The sequence below is a fragment of the Neofelis nebulosa genome, chromosome 6 (genome assembly GCF_028018385.1).
Source record: "Neofelis nebulosa isolate mNeoNeb1 chromosome 6, mNeoNeb1.pri, whole genome shotgun sequence".
Taxonomy (NCBI): Eukaryota; Metazoa; Chordata; class Mammalia; order Carnivora; family Felidae; genus Neofelis; species Neofelis nebulosa.
The window spans coordinates 78,079,139-78,098,345 of record NC_080787.1 but is presented as its reverse complement, the minus strand read 5'-3'; the positions used below and the strand labels follow the sequence as shown (position 1 = coordinate 78,098,345).

At 38.2% G+C, this 19,207-nt stretch overlaps 1 protein-coding gene across 5 annotated transcripts in view; it reads left to right on the top strand.

The window, feature by feature from the left end:
* UBE3D (ubiquitin protein ligase E3D) overlaps positions 1-19,207 on the top strand; it is a 248,345-nt gene that overhangs the window by 147,207 nt on the left and 81,931 nt on the right. For 2 of the 5 annotated variants that reach the window (XM_058734590.1, XM_058734587.1), the window contains one exon: positions 17,010-17,588. The exons of the other annotated variants lie outside the window; for them this stretch is intronic. In XM_058734590.1, coding sequence (XP_058590573.1) covers positions 17,010-17,022 — 13 coding nt within the window. In that variant the 3' untranslated portion in view covers positions 17,023-17,588. Of the gene's footprint in view, positions 1-17,009; positions 17,589-19,207 lie in introns of those variants that run through there. 5 annotated transcript variants of the gene reach the window in all.

Here is a 19,207-nt window from a genome sequence, read left to right as displayed (position 1 = left end):
CTTTTTAAACTTACAGACAAAAATTCCTTTCCGAGATTTTATGCCAATTTCTCATCCATCCCGTTGGCTCTCCTCATTTGCCAGACACGTTCCCTTCTAATCAAAGAATTATTTTCTCTATACAAGAAGGGCTTTATTTTGCATCCTGGCTTTTCTTTCTCTTGTTTACATCTAATCCAAAAAAAGTAATCTACTTTCTTCTCAAAAAATAGAGTACCTGCATCATTTTAACTGCTACTAAATCTGGTTTAAAATTGGAATATTATGGATTCTTTTTTCAACTAAAGTTACTATAGCAATTATCTCTTGCCATAATTAGGTAGAAGGGAGCTTTTATGATGGAGTGAATACTAGGCTCAGAAACAGAGACCTGGTCTTATTCCTGGCTTCTTCTTATTCTTATTCTTATTCTTATTCCTGGCTTATAGTAGTGAGCAGAATTTGCTTACCTTCTCGGAATCTTGGTTCCTCTTTTATAATTTGGGGCCAATTAAATTAGATATTTAATTCAAGTTTTTTTTTAAGGATTTAGCGAGATGAGACTGTGCCTTGCACTTAATTTCTTCACTGCATCAAAAACATATTAACATTTACTAAAGAACTTTTATAAAATATTAAAAAAATTAAACCCCCTATGGGTAGGTAAAGAAAAAGGACATGAATTCACAATTAACCAATTTACAAGAAAACAAATTATTAAACAAACATTTGGGAGAATGTTTAAACTCATAGCAAGTAAATAAATTCAAAAAGCATTGTTATTTTATTTATTTTATTTTATTTTATTTTTTTTTATTATTTTTTTTTTTTATTTATTTTTGGGACAGAGAGAGACAGAGCATGAACGGGGGAGGGGCAGAGAGAGAGGGAGACACAGAATCGGAAACAGCCTCCAGGCTCCGAGCCATCAGCCCAGAGCCTGACGCGGGGCTCGAACTCACGGACCGCGAGATCGTGACCTGGCTGAAGTCGGACGCTTAACCGACTGCGCCACCCAGGCGCCCCTTATTTTATTTTTTAAATTTACATCCAAATTAGCATATAGTGGAACAATGATTTCAGGAGTAGATTCCTTAATGCCCCTTACCCATTTAGCCCATCCCCCCTCCCACAACCCTATTAGTAACCCTCAGTTTGTTCTCCACATATGAGTGTCTTCTGTTTTGCCCCCTCCCTGTTTTTGTATTATTTTTGCTTCCCTTCCCTTATGTTCATCTGTTTTGTCTCTTAAAGTCCTCATATTAGTGAAGTCATATGATTTTTGTCTTTCTCTGACTGACTAATTTCATTTAGCATAATACCCTCTAGTTCCATCCACATAGTTGCAAATGGCAAGATTTCATTCTTTTTGATTGCTGAGTAATACTCCATTGTATATATATATATATACCACATCTTTATCCATTCATCCATTGATGGACATTTGGGCTCTTTCCATCCTTTGGCTATTGTTGATAGTGCTGCTATAAACATGCGTGTGCATGTGTCCCTTTGAAACAGCACACCTGTATCCCATGGATAAATGCCTAGTAGTGCAATTGCTGGGTCATAGGGTAGTTCTATTTTTAGTTTTTTGAACCTCCATACTGTTTTCCAGAGTGGCTACACCAGCTTGCATTGCCACCAACAATGCAAAAGAGATCCTCTTTCTCCGCATCCTCGCCAACATCTGTTGTTGCCTGAGTTGTTAACGTTACCCATTTTGACAGGTGTAAGGTGGTATCTCATTGTGGTTTTGATTTGTATTTCCCTGATGATGAGTGATGTGGAGCATTCTTTCATGTGTCGGTTGGCCATCTGGATGTCTTCCTTGGAAAAGTGTCTGTTCATGTCTTTTGCCCATTGCTTCACTGGATTGTTTGTTTTTTGGGCATTGAGCTTGCTAAGTTCTTTATAGATTTTGGATACTAATCCTTTATCTGATATGTCATTTGCAAACATCTTCTGCCATTCTGTCGGTTGCCTTTTAGTTTTGCTGGTTGTTTCCTTTGCTGTGCAGAAGCTTTTTATTTCGATGAGGTCCCAGTAGTTCATTTTTGCTTTTGTTTCCCTTGCCTCTGGAGACATGTTGAGTAAGAAGTTGCTGTGGACAAGGTCAAAGAGGTTTTTGCCTGCTTTCTCCTCGAGGATTTTGATGGCTTCCTGTCTTACATTGAGGTCTTTCATCCATTTTGAATTTATTTTTGTGTGTGGTGTAAGAAAGTGGTCTAGGTTCATTCTTCTGCATGTCGCTGTCCAGTTTTACCAGCACCACTTGCTGAGGAGACTGTCTTTATTCCATTGGATATTCTTTCCTGCTTTGTCAAAGATTAGTTGGCCATATGTTTGTGGGTCCATTTCTGGGTTCTCTATTCTGTTCCATTGATCTGAGTGTCTGTTCTTGTGCCAGTACCATACTGTCTTGATGATTACAGCTTTGTAGTATAGCTTGAAGTCTGGGATTGTGATGCCTCCTGATTTGGTTTTCTTTTTCAAGATCACTTTGGCTATTTGGGGTCTTTTCTGGTTCCATACAAATTTTACGATTTTTTAACTCTGAAGAATTCTGGTGTTACTTTGATAGGGATTGCATTGAATATATAGATTGCTTTGGGTAGTATCGACATTTTAACAATATTTGTTCTTCCTAACCAGGAGCATGGAATCTTTTTCCATCTTTTGGTGTCTTCTTCAATTTCTTTCATCAGCTGTCTGTAGTTTTCAGTGTATAGATTTTTCACCTCTTTGGTTAGATTTATTCCTAGGTATTTTATGGTTTTTGGTGCAACTGTAAATGGGATCGATTCCTTGATTTCTCTTTCTTTCACTTCATCATTGATGTATAGGAATGCAACCGATTTCTGTGCATTGATTTTATATCCTGCAACTTTGCTGAATTCATGAATCAATTCTAGCAGTTTTTTGGTGGAATCTTTTGGGTTTTCCATATAGAGTATCATGTCATCTGCAAAGACTGAAAGTTTGACCTCCTCTTGGCCAATTTGGATGCCTTTTATTTCTTTGTGTTGTCTGATTGCAGAGGCTAAGACTTCTAATACTATGTTGAATAACAGTGGTGAGAGTGGACATCCCTGTCTTGTTCCTGAACTTAAGGGGAAAGCTCTCAGTTTTTTCTCATTGAGGATGATATTAGCATTGAGTCGTTCATGTATGGCTTTTATGATCTCGAGTTTGCTCCTTCTATCCCTACTTTCTTCAGGGTTTTTATCAAGAAAAGATGCTGTATTTTGTCAAATGCTTTCTCTGCATCTATTGAGAGGATCATATGGTTTTTGTCCTTTCTTTTATTGATTTGATGAATCATGTTAATTGTTTTGCAGATACTGAACCAGCCCTGCATCCCAGGTGTAAATCCCACTTGGTTGTGGTGAATAATTTTTTAATGTATTTTTGGATCCGGTTGGCTAATATCTTGTTGAGGATTTTTGCATTCATGTTCATCAGGGAAATTGGTCTGTAGTTCTCCTTTTAGTGGAGTCTTTGTCTGGTTTTGGAATCAAGGTAATGCTGGCTTCATAGAAAAAGTTTGGATGCTTTCCTTCCATTTCTATTGTTTGGAACAGTTTCAAGACAATAGGTGTTAACTCTTCCTTAAATGTTTGGTAGAATTCCCCTGGAAAGCCATCTGGCCCTGGACTCTTGGTTTTTGGGAGATTTTTGATTACTAATTTAATTTCCTCACTGGTTATGGGTCTTTTGAAATTTTCTATTTCTTACTGTTTCAGTTTTGGTAGTGTATATGTTTCTAGGAATTTGTCCATTTCTTCCGGATTACCCATTTTATTGGCATATAATTGCTCATAATATTCTCTTATTATTGTTTTTATTTCGGTTGTGTTGGTTATGATCTCTCCTCTTTCATTCTTGATTTTATTTATTTGAGTTCTTTTTCTTCTTGATCAAACTGGCTAGTGGTTTATCAATTTTGTTATTTCTTTCAAAGAACCAGATTCTCATTGATCTGTTCTACTGGTTTTTTTTTGTTTCAATAGCATTAATTTCTGCTCTAATCTTTATTATTTCCTGTCTTCTGCTGGTTTTGGGTTTTATTTGCTGTTCGTTTTCGAGCTCCTTAAGGCATAAGGTTAGGTTGTGTATCTGAGATCTTTCTTCCTTCTTTAGGTAGGCCTGGATTGCTATATACTTTCCTCTTATGACTGCCTTTGCTGCATCCCAAAGGTTTTGGGTTATGGTGTTATCAATTTCATTGGCTTCCATGAACTTTTTAATTTCCTCTTTAACTTCTTGGTTAGCCCATTCATTCTTTAGTAGGATGTTCTTCAGTCTCCAAGTATATGTTACCTTTCCAAATTTGTTCTTGTTGATTTCGAGTTTCATAGTGTTGTGGTCTGAAAATATGCGTGGTATGATCTTGATCTTTTTGTACTTACTTAGGGCTGATTTGTGTCCCAGTATATGGTCTATTCTGGAGAACGTTCCATGTGCACTGGAGAAGAATGTATATTCTGCTGCTTTAGGGTAAAATGTTCTGAATATATCTGTTAAGTCCATCTGGTCCAGTGTGTCATTCAAAGCCATTGTTTCCTTGTTGATTTTTTGATTAGATGATCTGTCCATTGCTGTGAGTGGGGTGTTGAAGTCTCCTACTATTATGGTATTACTATCAATGAGTTTCTTTGTTTGTGACTAATTGATTTATATATTTGGGTGCTCTCACATTTGGTGCATAAATGTTTATAATTGTTAGGTTTTCTTGGTAGATAGACCCCTTGGTAATGATATAATGCCTGTCTGCATCTCTTGATACAATCTTTATTTTAAAGTCTAGATTGTCTGATATAAGTATGGCTACTCCAACTTTCTTTTGTTGACCATTAGCATGATAGCGGTTCTGCATCCCCTTACTTTCAGTGTAAAGCTGTCTTTAGGTCTAAAGTGTGTCTCTTGTAAACAGCATATAAATGAATCTTGTTTTCTTATCCATTGTTACCCTGTGTCTTTTGATTGGAACATTGAGTCCATTGACGTTTAGAGCGAGTACTGAAAGATACGCATTTATTGCCATTATGATGCTTGTAGAGTTGGCGTTTCTGGTCCTTCCTAATCTTTTGTTGCTTTTGGTATTTATTTATTTTTATTTATATATTTTCATCTTTTCTCCCTTAAAAAGTCTCCCTTAAAATTTCTTGCAGGGCTGGTTTAGTGGTCACAAACTCCTTTAATTTGTGTTTGTTTGGGAAACTTTTTATCCCTCCTTCTATTTTGAATGACAGCCTTGCTGGATAAAGAATTCTTGGCTGCATATTTTTCTGATTCAGCACACTGAACATATCCCGCCACTCCTTTCTGGCCTGCCAAGTTTCTGTGGATAGGTCTGCTGCAAACCTGATCTGCCTTCCCTTGTAGGTTAGGGACTTTTTTTCCCTTCCTGCTTTCATGATTTTTTCCTTGCCTGAGTATTTTGTGAATTTGACTGTGATATGCCTTGTTGATGTTCGGTTTTTGTTGAATCTAATGGGGGTCGTCTGTGCTTCCTGGATTTTGATGTCTGTGTCTTTCCCCAGGTTAGGAAAGTTTTCCACTATGATTTGCTCACATAACCCTTCTACCTCTATTTCTTTCTCTTCCTCTTCTGGGACCCCTAATTATTCTGATGTTGTTCCTTTTTAATGAGTCACTGATTTCTCTAATTCTTAAATCATGCTCTTTTGCCTTAATCTCCCTCTTTTTTTCTGCTTTGTTATTCTCTATAAGTTTGTCCTCTATATCGCTGATTCTCTGTTCTGCCTAATCCATCTTTGCTGCCGCAGCATCCTTTCAAGATTGCAGCTCAGTTATACCGTTTTTTATTTCACAATTAACCAATTTACAAGAAAAACAAATTATTAAACAAACATTTGGGAGAATGTTTAAACTCAAAGCAAGTAAATGAATTCAAAAAGCATTGTTATTTTTTTTAATTAAGTTTGTGCTGATTAAAAAACAAAGACCAAATGCTAATGGCATTGCCAGTTGGTACAGCTCACTGGAAAAAATATGCATCAAATTATAATAATATTTATACCTTTAAATCTAGTAATCCCATTCCTGAGACACAATCCTAAGGGAATATTCTAAAATATGGAAAAAAGTCTATAAACATGAAAATGATTGATGCTTATGATCTTAATAAACCTGGGAACAACTTAAGTTTGTAATGGATTAAATTAAGATGGACTATTTTACAGCTATTCAAATATGAATAAAGACTTACTGAGCAACATATAAAACTGTTGATGATATCAAAAATTATGCACATATGATAATCGATATAAAAATGTATCTTAAAACTATATAGAAATAGGCCCAAGTGATAATTATGTTAGATTTTATAGTACATTTTTTTTCCTTTTTCTCCATATGTTTTCTAAGGTAATATTACTTTTAAGAGTAAAGTTAGAGGGGTGCCTGCCTGGCTCAGTCACTTAAATGTCTGACTTGGGCTCAGGTCATGATCTCGCGATTTGTGGGTTTGAGCCCCACATCGGGCTCTGTGCTGACAGCTCAGAGCCTGGAGCCTGCTTTGGATTCTGTCTCTCTCTCTCTCTCTCTGCCCCTCCCCCACCCATGCTCTGTCTCTCTCTCCCTCTCTCAAAAATAAATAAACATTAAAAAATTGTTTTAAAAAAGTAAAATTAGAACTTAAGTCTAATGTATTCAGTGTGAAAAAAATATTTATTGAGTGCCTATTATGTACCTGGAAATTTTGCTATGACATTTTGAATTTTAAAAAACGCCAGAATACTTTCTTCATTGTTTACTCCAGGGCAATAAAAAAGCAAAAAAAGAATGTGCTTAGTGGACTATTTAGAATAAGTGGTTCATATACAACCTAAGATTTAAGGTGCTATTGTGTGTAACCTAAGCATTTAATGCCAGGCTGTCAGCCCAACCACATTAAATATAATGGTGTTCTGTCTCACTGTAGCCATCTGCTTCAGGACTCGTTCCAAAATTATCTTACTAACTTACTCAGGTCATTCCACTGGAAATGAAATATCAGTGATATATTGACCAGAACATCAATGTGGGCAAGATTTTAAATAATGTATCTCAAGCTACATGTAGAGGTAACTGGATTGAAGTAAGCTAGACAAGATCATTTGCCAAGAATTGTAGCATTATTGGGGCACCTGGATGGCTCAGTGGGTTAAGCGTCTGACTTCAGCTCAGGTAATGATCTTGAGGTTTGTGAGTTCAAGCCCCGCATCAGGCTTGTACAGACAGCTTGGAACCTGGAGCCTACTTTGGATTCTGTGTTGCCCTCTCACTCTCTGCCCCTCCCTGACTCATGCTTCCCCTCTCTCTTTCTCTCTCTCTCTCTCACTCACTTTCTCTCTCAAAAATAAATAAACATTTAAAAAATAGAAAAAAGAATTGTAGCATTATTTTTTGTTGAAATTTTTATTTAAATAGTTGTACATTCACTTGTAGTTATCAGAAATAATGTAAAAGATTACTTGTGTCCTTTACCCAGGTTCCCCAAAGGAAACATTGTTCAGAACTGTAGTATATTGTCAAAACCAGGGTATTGACATGGTATGGTTCCTCCCATCTTACTCAGATTTCCCTGGTTTTATTTTATTCCTCTGTGTATGTGTGTGCACATGTATGAAGTACCACACAATTTTATCGCTGTATGTTTGTTTCCAACACCATTGTCAAGACACTGAGCAGTTGCGTTGGCAGTTAAACCAGGATCCATCCTGTTGCCCTGTTATAATCACACCATCTCTCCCCTCCCACTACCCCTAACCCTGGCAACCACTACTCTGTCCTCTCTTTGTAAAAATTTCTCATTTCCAAATGTTATATACAATGGATCAGAATAGAAAATCCAGAAATAAACCCACAATTATATGTTCAAGTAATCTTTGACAAAGCAGGAAAGAATATCTAATGGGAGAAAGTCTCTTCAACAAATGATGTTGTTAAAACTGGACAACAACATGCAAAAGAATGAAACTGGACCACTCTTTTACACCAAACACAAAAATAAATTCAAAATGGATTAAAGGTCTACATGTGATACCTGAAGCCATAAAAATCGTAGAAGAGAACACAGGCAGTAGCTTCTTTGACATCAGCTGTAGCAACTTCTTTCGACATATGTCTCCTGAGGCAAGGGAAACAAAAGCAGGAATAAACTACTGGGACTACATCAAAATAAAAAGCTTCTGCACAGTGAAGGAAACAAACAACAAAACTAAAAGGCAGCCTGTGGAATACAAGATATTAACAAATGACATATGATAAAGGGTTAGTTTCCAAAATGTATAAAGGGCTTATAAAACTCAACACCCAAAACAAATAATTCAGTTAAGAAATGGGCAGGAGACATGAACAGACATCTCTCCAAAGAAGACATCCATCCAGTGGCGTCTGGATGGCTCAGTTGGTTAAGCGTCAGACTTCAGCTCAGGTCATGATCTCACAGTTCATGGGTTTGAGCTGTGTGTCGGGCTCTGTGCTGACAGCTCAGAGCCTGGAACCTGCTTCAGATTCTGTGTCTTCCTCTCTCTCTGCCCCTCCCCTTCTCACACTCTGTCTTTCTCTCTCTCAGAATTAAATAAATATTAAAACTTTTTTTAATTAAAAAAAAAGACATCCATCCAATCAGCATCGCTTCTCATCAGAGAAATGCAAATCAAAACTACAAGGAGATATCACCTCACACCTGTCAGATTGGCTAAAATGAACAACACAAGAAACAACAGATGTTCGCAAGGGTGTGGAGAAATGGGAACCCTCTTGTACTGTTCATGATAATGCAAACTAGTGCAGCCACTGTGGAAAACAGTATAGAGACTCCTCAAAAAGTTATGAACTTTTTATAATCAGTCTTATGATCCAGCAATCACACTACTGGGTATTTACCCAAAGATTACAAGAACATTAATTCAAAGGGATACACCCATGTCTTTATAGCAGCCTTATTTATAGTAGCCAAACTGTGGACAGAGTCCAATGTCCATCAACTGATGAATGGATAAAGAAGAAGTGGTATATATACAATGGAATATTATTCAGCCATAGAAAAGAATGAAATTTTGCCATTTGTAATGACATGGATGGAACTGGAGAGTATAATGCTACATGAAATAAGTCAGAGAAAGACAAATACCGTATGATTTCACTCTCATACATTTTGAGGTCGGCTTTTTTTAACTCAGCATAATTCCCTGGAGATTCTTCCAAGTTGCATGTATGTGTAATTTGCTACTTGTTACTGCTGAGTAGTATTCTACAATATTGATATACCACAGTGGGTTTAACTATACACCTGGTCTGATTCCAGTTTGGGGCTATTAAAATAATGCTCCCATAAATATTTGTGTCCAGCTTTTTGTGTGAACACAAAGTTTGCATTTCTCTGGGTTAAATGTCTAAGACAGCAGTTGCTGGATCATATAGTAAATACATGTTTGCTTTTCAAAGAAATTGCTAAACCATTTTCTAGAATGCCATACCGTTTTATATCCACCACCTCCCAAGCAGTATATGGAAGATTTTGTTTCTTTGCCAGCTTTTTGGTGCTGTCATGATAGTCTTTATTTTTAATGAAAATTTGGGACAATTTTGTTTACCTGAACTAACCAAATAATTTTGGTAGAGACCCATGTGGGGTAACTAGATTTAGAAAAGAAAACCACATTAAGGCATATCAGAAGCTATCTTTTCCAGCCCCTCCTCACCCCAAAATCATTTACTTAACTCTTAACAGCCTAATTTTACACAGTAGATCAGTTTGAGATATTTGGCCCCTTCAATCTCTAGATAATTAACAAAAAGGACTCAGCTCTCCTTTTGTAGATGTTGGGCCCAATATCCTTTATCAATATCAGGAAACCAGGACTGGACATTGTTTCTTTCTCCCTTGTTTGACAGTCTTACTGTCTTCTAGAAGAAAAAATATTTTTAAAAAATTTTTAATGTTTATTTTTTTATGTTTATTTGTATTTTTTTTCTTTAGCGTTTTTTTTGAGAGAGAGAGAGACAGAGCACGAGCGGGGGAGGGGCAGAGACAGAGGGAGACACAGAACCTGAAGCAAGCTCCAGGCTCTGATCTGTCAGCACAGACCCCGACACGGAGCTCACACCCACAAACTCTAGACCATGACCTGAGCCAAAAAGTTGGATGCGTAACCGACTGAGCCACCCAGGCGCCCCGAAAAAATGTGTTTTATAAGGATTTTTGGACCCCCTAGACCAGTGTCTTCCTTTTGCACTGGTCTGGAAATGAAGATGCTGGATTAGGATTTAGACTTGTGTTTGAGTCCCTCTTCTTATTAGCTGTGCCACTATAAATAAGTCCCTTTCTAAGTTTGCTCGGCTGCGTAAAATGAATGGATTAGACCAGTGGCTCTCAGACTCTAACATACAGTAGAGTCACCTGGAGGACTATTAAGACACCAATTGCTGGGCTCCATCCCTAGAGTTTCTGATTCAGCAGATGTAGAATAGGGCACAAGAATTAGCCTAACAATTTCCTGGTGATGCAGATCAAGCTTGTCCAGAGACAACACCTAAGGAATCACTGGACTAGATTATGCTAAAATACCCTCTGGGTCCAATAGTCAATACCATCCCTTAACCCCCAAAGAAACCTCTCAATTTTGCTTTCTTGTAAAATGTTTTGTATTTATCTTTTTTTTCTTAAAGTGATACAGATATATAGTGGAATTTAATGCAGCCATTAAAAAAATATCATAGAAAAATAATCATTGTTATGGGAAGATCACCACAATAGATTATTAGGCTAAAAAGGACCTATATATTACAAAGCAGCATATATAAAAATGTCCAGTTACACATAGATAATAGAAGTCTAGAGAGCTATATCTAAAGTGTTAGTAGTTATAGCTGATAGTGGAGTTACAAAAATTTTATTTTCCTAATTTTGTCTGTAATTCATATAATCATTAATCAGTTATTAAAAAAAACTGAGCAATACAACTCTCGATTGCTCTAAGTTTTAAGAATTACAGTAAAGAACTTATTGAATACTAACCAACAACAGTAAGCTGTTCAGGTATGATATACTATTGTCTAGGACCATTTGCAAAGGCAGCGGTGAACCTCCTTAGCCTTTTCCCTGAAAAAAGTGTGGTAAATCACCCTTGTGCCTTCTTCCTACTTGATAGAATTCTGCACTCACGCACCTGCATCTGAATAGGTCTGGCCCCAGGACTACTCATTACAGCATCACATCACTGCCTACTTAATGTAGGCACTTTTCCAACTGTTAGCTAGTGGGATCCACACTGCTAACCTCACAAGCTAACCTCTCCTCCATCCTTGACAATGGGTCAGAAAGTGTTTTATCAGGCAGCTTTCTGCCTTAGTCGTATCTCTCTTAGAAGAATTAATATTTACAAGTAAAATAGGAATTTAAAAACATCACTGAAATAAGTCTGTTTAGATGGCAGAAACCAGTCATCTGCTATAGAAGGGTATTTTGTTTCCCATGTGTGTTCATGTCCCTGCCTGGGATTTCTAATTGTACTGATATCCCAAGTATGTCATCTTCTTCAACACTCATTCATGTCAATGTTAAGAGAGATAGATAAGAATGAACATAGCTGCCTTGAAAGATTACTTATTAAAGTAGTTTTGCTACTAAATATTTGAATTCATTGATACTGGAGAAAAATACTCCTTTGTTTCTGAGCTCTGACAACTGTTTCTGAATAAACTTGTTTGGTAAGAGGCCTGTCGCCAACAGGACAATGCAGTGGGATTGTCACAACACCACATCCAAGGCTGTGGTTGTATCACTGGTTCTCTTCTGCCAAGTTATCTCCTGTAGATATTCCATAGGATTGAGAAGTTAAAAAGACCTTTTGATATATGAGTGATGGTGTGTTTATTGTGGTAACACTGTTTTTTTATATTGTGCATTTGAACACCCACCCAGAATTATTGATTTTAACAAATGTGTCTTGTGCTTGAGGCAGTATTTTTTATGTAACATCTAAAGACTACTGCCATAGAAACGTTCACCCCATGGGTTTGCTGTCATTGGCACAGTTATTCATTTGCTTTATATAACTGGAGACTTCAGTGATTGCATCAGAACCAGTAGTTCACTATAGTGTTGCAGTAGCACAATCCAATGCCAACAATATTCTCCACCATCCCCTTGTTCCAAAAGAAGTGAGGAGAATTTTATGTCTAGAACTTACTTGCTTTGGTGAATAGGATCAAGATCTAGTAACCGTTGAATTTGTCCATGTTTTTGGCTCTATGTACAGATGAAGGGACATCAGTCCTGGTTTCTCCCCCACACATCTCTCTCTTCTGATACGAGACATACTGCTGGCTTTCCACCTAGATGTCCACTGGGAAACAGCCAATCTTAGCATAACTGGTTCCCGCATAGATGAAAATCAGCAGGCTTTTTATTTATATTTAAATTATCATAGTGCATCCATGGCTTAAAGAAAATACAAGGCCAAGGTTTAAATTAAGTTACAGACATCCATCTTACTCTTTCTTTCCTATTTTCTACAAGCTCTTATGGATTTTATGCAGAAAGTCAGGAGTTGGAAGGCTGCATGGATGTTCCCTTAGTCTGGAGTCTCGGTCTGCAGTTGAGTATACACATAATTGTTGTCATTTTAGAGGGAGAGGATCTTCTTCCTTATTGTATTGTTTCTTTGGTCTTTTGTTGCATCCTTCCAGTTTGCTAGTCATTCATTTAGAAAGCCACCATCCTTAAGCAGGAAGAAGTGTTTGCCACTCTGTGCCATGCCAGGTTTTGCCTCCCCCTGTCAACACAGTATTCATAATTAGGGTAATAAAGACCTCTCTCGGGGTCTGCCTCAGAAATCTTACTTCCTTTCATAACCCAAGAATGGTATTTTTCTCCCAGCGGGTGTTAGGCATCCATCTCAAAACTTATCCCACATTATTAGAATCATCTCATTCTGTGGCTGTCTCCCCCACCAGCCTCTTAGCACCGGGGGAGAATGCCTTCTCAGTGTGGTCTGACTGGGCCAGTCACTGGTGTGTAGACAGTACCTAATGATTAAATGAATTGAATGAATGAAGCCAGGCTGCCACCCCAGAGAGAGAAATCTTATACTATTTATCCAACTCAAAAAGATGAGTCCAGGTATTATCAACATGGGCCTGATCAATGCTGAATTAGTGAGTTAGTAAAAATTACTTACTGTTATTTTTTTAATGTTTATTTATTTTTTATTTTTTTCTTTAAACTTTTTTTTATGTTTTATCTGTTTTTGAGAGAGAGAAAGACAGCATAAGCAGGGAAGGGACAGAGAGGGAGACACAGAATCTGAAGACAGGCTCCAGGCTCTGAGCTGTCAGCGCACAGCCCGATGCAGGCTCGAACCCACAAGCTGTGAGATCATGATCTGAGCTGAAGTCAGCCACTTAACTGACAGTGCCACCCAGGCGCCCCACTTAATATTATTTAAGATGTTAAATGTATTTGATAAATGCTTGAGTCATTTTCTGAAATTATTTTTATATTTATATTTATATTTTTTGTTTTGTAAATGAAATTTGACTTTTGAAACAGTTGTATAGTATAAAGTATAAACTCTTCTGATATTTTTCTGAAATTATTTTTATAGTTACATTTATATTTTTTGTTTTGTAAATGAAATTTGATTTTCGAAACTGTTTTATAATATAAAGTATAAACTCTTTTCCGTGTCATAAAACATTCTATTTCAGAACATAACTTTGAACATGAGCCATACCTAGACAAAAATACATATTTCAGGCATGGTTTTATATATTTAATATCTACAATACTCTTTAAAGAACATTTGTGTGTGGCTATGCTTATTCTAAAGAGTTTCTTCTAAAGCTTGCAGTTGCTATGAAATTCACATTTTCCAGTATTTTACTGTTGTATCTGTCTTGTTTAGCAACCCCAAAGCACTTAGATAGCCTTTTCTTTTAATGTTAATCTTGTGCAGCCTGCCTTGACAGCATATTTTTTTATTGATTGAAATTTCAAATCTATGCTGAGGAATTGAATTTAATAATATAAATTTGTTAACTAAGATAAAAGAACATTAAAGAGTGTTTAACATATTCTGTAAATGTATTAAAGCATTTTAAACTGAAATTTGGTCAGCTATCACATCAGCCTAGCCCTATTTGTTGTGGTTTAAGAAGATTGTTTTTAGGTGATGACTCAAAGCAGAGACATTATTTTTAGACATCTTTACCTCCTCTCCCTCTTCCTATTCCCAACTTTCCAAATTCAAGTGCACAGAAGAGGGAGACTCAAACCTTACAGCCAATAGGAAAGAGTCCCATTTCTGTTGTTTTTAAATAATAATATATACTTTTGTAACTATATGTTCCAGAAATGTATCAATGGAGCCTCAAGCTGTGGCTGTGCTCATGTACTCTGAAAAGCCTTAAAACTTTTACTTTTGAGAATCAAACTAAAAAGATGAAATACAGAGTTTTCTTAGTATAATGAAACAGAATTATCCTCAGAATAAATGGCAGTTAGGGCGAACAGTTTTTGCTGTCATCGATAAAAGCTAGAGAACACAAAATCAGCGTTAGAAATGCTGAAATATATTAACTCGCAGTGTTTTAAATAAAAAGAAGCTAAAATGCATTGTACAGTACCTGTTCCCAAGGATGATTGCAGTTTTTTGTTATTAAGAACTGCAAAATACATTATGTACTTGGCAGGCAGAATTATGAAAACTAGACATGAAAAAAAAGACATACTGGGTCAAATTCTAAAGTTTTCCCTTCTTGGTGCGGGGGGAGGGGGCTCCACTTTGCATTTTTTAATCAGCTCAGTCTCTTGTGTAATAGTTCCATCCTGTAGTTCATATTCACAGGCATGCAAAAGAAAATAAATCTTTGATATTTGAGGCAATCATGAAGATTAAAAGTCCCCAAACCTCTGCAGTTTACCTCATTCGTCTGAAAACTTCTAGTGGGAAAAGCATGGGTTAGGAATCAAAACTTCTTCCTGAGCCCATTATTGCCACTTAATAGCTTTGTATCCTGAGCAAGTCACTTAATTTTTCTGAGCTTCTGTTTCTTCATTTGCTTTATGTAAATCACAGGTTATACTCAGGATGAAAGCAGTCCAAATAGGCTTCATAAACTATGAAGTGTTGTACAAGTTTCAGATAGGTCCAGTTATAATTCCCGTTTTGCAGATGAGGAAAGGCTGAGGGAGGCTGCTAACAAGATTGTTGAAGGTCACACAGCTGGTGAATAGAGATCTAGCTTTAAGCGCTTATGTCTATAATGTTGGTATTTTTCAGCATCAGCACTATTGACATATTAGGGCTGATAATTCTTTCTTGTGGAGGGCTGTCCTGTGCATTATAACACGTTTAACAATACCCCTGGCCTCTACTCTCTAGATGCCAATAGCATCCCCCAATTTATGATAACCGAAACGTCTGCAGACACTGCCAAATGTCCCCTGGTGGGTAAAATCACCCCAAGTTGAGAACTGCTGGTCTGTCTGTGTGATTCCAGGGGTAAAGTTATTAACCATTTTTATGGTGATGTTTATCAGTGGTATTATTCTGAGTGGTTTCTGGTTGGAATACTCCACGAAATAGCAATTTTCCGAATTAAAAAGGAGACAACTGGTTTTCCTATTTCTCAATATTAACAGTGGCATTGTCTTCTTTGGAAGGTCTTCCCCATAAACTGTTCTTACAGAAGCAGAGTATCACCTGACAGAGACACTATCTACAGTGATCCAGAAGCCAGACTGATAACCTTTCCCCTGTAATTCCATGGTCATCCCCTAAGGGGCCCTACTGTTCTCTCTTGAACAGCCCCATCTCCTCTGGTGTATTCATGGGCTCCTGATTGATATCTGTTATCAGCTGAAAGGCAAGGGAGAGGAACACATGTATTTTCATAACCATTATCTCATCTAATCCTCACAGTAAGCCCTTGAGATTTGTATCAATTGTCTGTGTTTACATTTTGTTTAGGAATCTTAACCTTTCTTCTTTGCCTGCTCCTTCAACTTTGGTGTTCTCATTGCAAAACTTGATATAGAAAACTCAGCAGGAAGTTGATATGGAAACGCAGCAGGGGCCTTTCTCACCAGCTCTGTATGAAGAGTAACAGCCTTCTGAATTACTCAACAGAAAGCCAATGCTTTCTGCCCTGCCTGACTCTTCCTTTTTCCTTTCCCCTTAACAGGGATCATTAAATACATGCCTCCTTTGACTGCATTTGGGGACTTAAGAACCAACTGTCCGGGAGTAGAATGTTTTTTAGTTCTGTTGCTCACTCTTTCCCCAAAAAAGGGCCAAGCATGACTTTGTCAGTCCTCCCACACTTCCCCATCTTTGTCTCTAACCTGCAGTCTGTGCTCTTCCTGATACTGGGACAGTTCCCAATTTATTTATCACTTCTGAACTCAACTTTTATGATCAACTTTAGTGTTTGTTTCTCTGTTGTTTAAAACTCCTGGGGGAAATAGATGCATTTGATCTGAGCCTCATTAAATAATCTGAAACGATTTTGTACGTAGACCTGTCTGAATTTTTTTAAACACTAAGTTTTAAGATCAGTTGCTACCGACAAGCACAATAAATATAACTGAATGTGATTAAAAGCATTCACACGACCTGGGGAGAGGCTGGCAGTGAGGAGCTGGACTTGGCGGGAATCTTCTGGACTCAAACTTCTGCTCACGGAAAGTCCAAAAAAAGGCAGTCTGAAACAATGGGAAGGAGGACTGGATTACTTCACGGCCGTACAGCTTCAGTGTCAATTAAAACTTATTTATTTTTTTCTTTAAAGTGCATGCGAATCATGTTAATTACTACATGGTTCATTTAAAAAGGAGTAATTGGCTCCCGCTGTAAAATGGCAGTGTCTGCCCGGACTCAGGAGTTATTTTTCTTTTGTAGATCAGCATGCGTCTCTATTGACCAGATTTCCCTGATTCTGATTTGATGTGCATTGAACCATTTCATCATGTTATATAAGTGAAGCATCGTGGGTCTTTCTTCCTTCTCCAGGTGGCCTTTTTGAAGATGTAACTGTTGGAGCCGAGGCATTCCTGTCCCTGGAAGCCAGCTCTCCCGCACAGAGCACCCCAGAGGCCAGCATTCTGCACAGTAGGCAGCCATTACAGAGACAAGAACCATAGCTACTGAATAAGAGCATCACGTCAAAGTTGTGAGTTTACTGGTTCGCATATACTCTCCATAAGAGGAGTTCACTTCAAATCTTTGAAGAACCAAGACTGTGAAGAACGTTGTCATAGCAGGTTGAGGAAAGTGTAGAAGTTACATCTCTATTTCCCACAGAGAGGAATATTCCAATATGTGCCGCGTCAGCACCACCTGGAAGGAGATTAACTGGTGGAGTCCCATCTGTCCTTTGTGGAACGCAGTGAGGGGCTTCACTGGTGGATCTGAATGTTAACTGCCGTACATCCAAGCAAATAAACTTACATAAGCTTCCCATTTGGTTTGTTGAAAACAAATGTTTAGAAAGAAAAATAATAGGAATTTGTATGCTTTATTCAGAAGAGATGCTCAGTGAATAAATGTTTGTTGAATGGTTATCACATTAAAGGTTTTCCTGCTTATGCAGGCCTGCATGGGTTCCTTTTCTTTATTTCCTTTACCAAATACTGTTGCTGATCAACAGATACACCTCATTGGCGTCCCAGTATAGACTGGTCTTAATCCTTGTGTGCCAGAGCCCGTGGAGAGGAAGCTGTGGAGCGAGCATGATGGAGCTAGGGAGATTGCTACAGAGCATCACGGCGAGCTGCTGATTTCACAGAGACGGTTGGATCCTCGCCCACAGTCCCCCAGCTCCGGGCAGAGCTGCTCCGAGAGCCAGGCAGATCCCCTGTCTGTCACGAGGACAGTCTGGATCTGCACCCGTACCTGCTGCTCGCCCAACCTTGTGGTGTTCATCCTAGCCTACAGGCTGCCTTATACCTCTGTGCCCCCAAAACGCTGGGTTTTATGTCCCCAGATTTCCTAACACCCAAAACATGGGTGTCACTTGGCCTTGTGCTTTAGCGAACTTTCTGTTTCACCCAGACCCTTGTCCTGCCAGCACAGCCATGCTGCGGCACTCCTAATGTGTAACGGGCAGACTGACACAGGACCAAAACCCATCTGTTTGGCCCTGCAGCGTCACTTTATTAAGCGCAGTTTGAAACAGCAAAGATCTCAGTGATCTGTCCAAGACACACAGCCACAGATGAGAATTCCTTTGGCTTCTCTTAAGCTACTAAGCTCCCAAATACCAAGCTGGGAGTTTTAGATTTCTAGCTGTCAGTATAGAGCAGGGTTTCTCCACCTCGGCACCATGTAGGTTTGGGGCCAGATGACAGTTTGTTGTGAGAGATTGTCCTCTGCTGTGGGGAGGAACTCTTTTTCCCTCTAAATTCTGGGGCTGCAGTTTGCAAATCAAACTGATAAAAGATAGGTGAATAAGAAAAACAATTTAATTGCATACATCCACAGGAGAGTTTCACAAAGGAAGGAGACTCAAGGAGGTGGTCAGACGATTGAGGTTTATATACCATATTGGGCTAAACAAAGAAAAAAGAGGTTTTGGGCTTTTTGGCAGGGGAGGCAAATTATAGGAAGGTGAGGGAAGGAAATGTATGGTAATAGGGTTGTCTTGTTATGCAGATAAGAGTTTCTTTGATGATATGAGTTGTCTCCCGGAGTAGTGCTCTTCCTGGTACAGAGACGTCTTTACAAATGGAAATTTCCCTTATAAATGTAAATTTCATTTACAAAAGAGGAAATTTATACTTTATTTTTAGGTAGTTACACGGAGGTAAAGAGCTTTTTCTGCCTCTGCTGGCTTTCAGTTGTCTTTAGCTCAAAATAATCCTTATGCCAAAGTGGCGTATTTTGTGGTGACATAATTCTGGTACCCTTCTGTACAATGAAGGATGTTTAGCAACATCCCTGGCCTCCACCCACCAGATTCTGGTAGCCCTCCAACCCCAGTTGTGACAACTAAAAACATCAGCAGACATTGCCCTGGTGCCCAAAATTGACCCCAGTTGAGAACCACGGCCTTAGAGGTCATAGCCTAAGAAACAAGATCTGTGACTTTGTATAGTTGTGTGTTGTCACTGACACAGTCATTACAAAATCTAGGTCTTTTGTGGCATGGGGCCTGGCCTTAGTGTACTATTGGTTTCACAAATGAATACATTCATGATGAATGCTTTTAT